The sequence below is a fragment of the Balaenoptera musculus genome, chromosome 9, assembly GCF_009873245.2.
Source record: "Balaenoptera musculus isolate JJ_BM4_2016_0621 chromosome 9, mBalMus1.pri.v3, whole genome shotgun sequence".
NCBI classification, from domain to species: Eukaryota; Metazoa; Chordata; class Mammalia; order Artiodactyla; family Balaenopteridae; genus Balaenoptera; species Balaenoptera musculus.
Genome location: NC_045793.1, coordinates 35,942,137 through 35,944,636, shown reverse-complemented (window position 1 = coordinate 35,944,636; position 2,500 = coordinate 35,942,137). Strand labels below are relative to the sequence as shown.

The following is a 2,500-nucleotide window of genomic DNA, read 5'->3' as shown; positions in this document are numbered from 1 at the left end:
TTCATTATCAATTTCAAGAAACGTAAGTAAATCATTTGAATGGGCACAAAAGTATTTCTGTTGAATTTTAGTAAAATTAGGTCTGCACTAAACTTTGTAGACTATTATACCGTTCTAAATGGTACTTGAGCCCAGATGGAGAAATATATAAATTCTTATTTAATTTTGTAAATATTTGGTGTAATATTTCACTTAGATACTTTGATGAGAACATCTCTTAAATTGCTGCCTTAGTTTGCCCATTGGTGAAATAGATACACCAAAGGATACTAAATTAATTAAAGATTACTTTTTTAATTTTAGGAGGCAGCAAATAAATGATATATTACAAAGTACATATTATTGAATATGTTCGTGTTCATTGGAGTTGCTGCTCTACTAAATTACTTTTGATGTATCAACATACCACTCATTAAAGAGATCTTTTTAAACATTATGAAATAATAATAGACTAATACATAATAAAGATCAGAGTAAGATAATGAGAATGTCTTATCTTTCCTTACTTTTTTGAAAGATTAGAATAGATGTCTCCCAAATAGGACACTAGACATGAAATGTCAATCTTACACTTCTGATTGTCAGAATCTTCAATGCACTTTAATTATTAGTAATAGCAGGTGATCATTCTTCATAAGTATTTGATGTTTCCATGGGATGATAATTTGCCATCTTTACATAATTCATACCACATCCTGGTGAAGTAAGACATCGCTCACTAAATAACATCATAGGAGCCACAAACTGTTTTAACAAAAATGGAATAGAGAATTGTCTTTGTTCTCTTCAGAGTTACTTTTGGTTCATGTATTTATAAGGTGTCCTTTTTTAAAAAAAATGGCATGAGTTTATGAAATTCATCTAGTGATTTCTACTATTATTCTGCAAATGGTTTGGGGAAAATATTTTTTGTAATAACTGATAAGCTTAGAGACAATGACATTTTCTACTATTTGAAGGGCCTCTTTATGTTGCGTAAATAATTTGCACTAAACACATCAGCATATTTAACTTTTCTGGTATCGTTTCAAAGTGTTCTTTTTTCCCACTGTGGAGGGAATATGACTTCAGTGGTTTTAAGTGGAGCATATGCCACTGAGATAGCCGTGGCTTAACATTCCGTTTTGTGTTTTGTGTTTGTTTAGGCACCTTAACAACGAACATGCATTGGACGACAGAAGCACTGCCCAGTGTCGAGTGCAAATGCAGGTGGTGCAGCAGTTAGAAATACAGGTTTGTCAGAGCCTCCCTTAATGGACTCCTTTCTCTGACTTCTGGTCGTTAAATTGAGTACTGGGCAGATCCTCTGTCTTTTAACACAATGACTCATAGAAATACAAGGAATTTTAGATTGTTTATAGTGATAGCAATGATTGATAACTCAGGGTGGATTGTTGTAGTTTAATGTACTTACCACTTAGACTTAATATAACCTTTAGACTATATCATATACATTTGGCTATCCCAAAGGAGTCAAATCTAAGTTTCCCTACAAAAGGTTAGACCCAACACCCCAGTTGGATATGATTTTACTGCAGAGACAGTTTTTACATGAGCTAATCTTGTTTTTTTCCATGCGATTTTATATTATAGCAAAAAGCCTTTACAGTATCATGCCTGTAATTTAATACTCTAAATAAAATCTTTTCCTTTTCTACCTCTAGTGTATTTTTAATTAAAGATCTTGCAAGAATCCTTAAGACTTGGAGTAATGGCACATCAATTACAATATCACAGATGGTAATATGTGTATTGTATCAAATGCTGCTAACTTAAGTTAAAAAACATTACTGTTAATATTGAAACAGAATTTGGCCAAAAATAAATAGAACTCATAAAACTGATCATAAAGCAATTATATCACCCTCAATATGATTCTTGCTACATTTTTTCTAACCCTCTAAGGCTTCCTCTAGCATTTCATCTTAAGATTATTTTTTCTCAATCAAACCAATACCTTGTTTCATTTAATTAAACATAAAATTTATTTGTCTTCATACTTTTACTACGTCTTAAATTGTTTTAAATTCATCATTCACTAAACGCGTAAATGTCATTGCTTTTTTTCCAGGGAGCTCCTAAAAATATTTTGACTTGTAAAATAATCAAGAACACATAAAAAGCATTGTCGCTGCTGTCGTTTAAAAAGCTTTTTTGTAAACCTGTTTACCATTTATGAAAGGTAGACTAAAACTAAGAGTTTGGCTGATGAGACAGTCTGCAGTGTGACCAATTATGCCTCTTTTTTTTTTTTTCTGCTGTGTCTGACTGATGGAAAAGTAAGGTCCGTCACTTGTAATGAGACCCAGCACAAGTGTGGATACCTACACCGTGGCAGAGTTCAGCGTTTCGCACTGCCCGGTCTCTGTCACTCTATTGAATTAGATTGATGATGGCAGATTGCAGGGGGCACTAACTGGACCTCAGTGGGAATGCATGAAGTGTGGAGACAATCCTGGCAGGCACTTCGCTTTGAGAACCCTTCACCCCTTCACAGCTG

General features: G+C 33.5%; 1 protein-coding gene across 1 annotated transcript in view; it reads left to right on the top strand.

Moving 5' to 3' along the window:
* The window catches only part of FOXP2 (forkhead box P2), a 531,741-nt gene that overhangs the window by 494,113 nt on the left and 35,128 nt on the right, over positions 1–2,500 (top strand). The window contains exon 13 of the mRNA XM_036862984.1: positions 1,146–1,233. Coding sequence (XP_036718879.1) covers positions 1,146–1,233 — 88 coding nt within the window. The remainder of the gene's footprint in view (positions 1–1,145; positions 1,234–2,500) is intronic.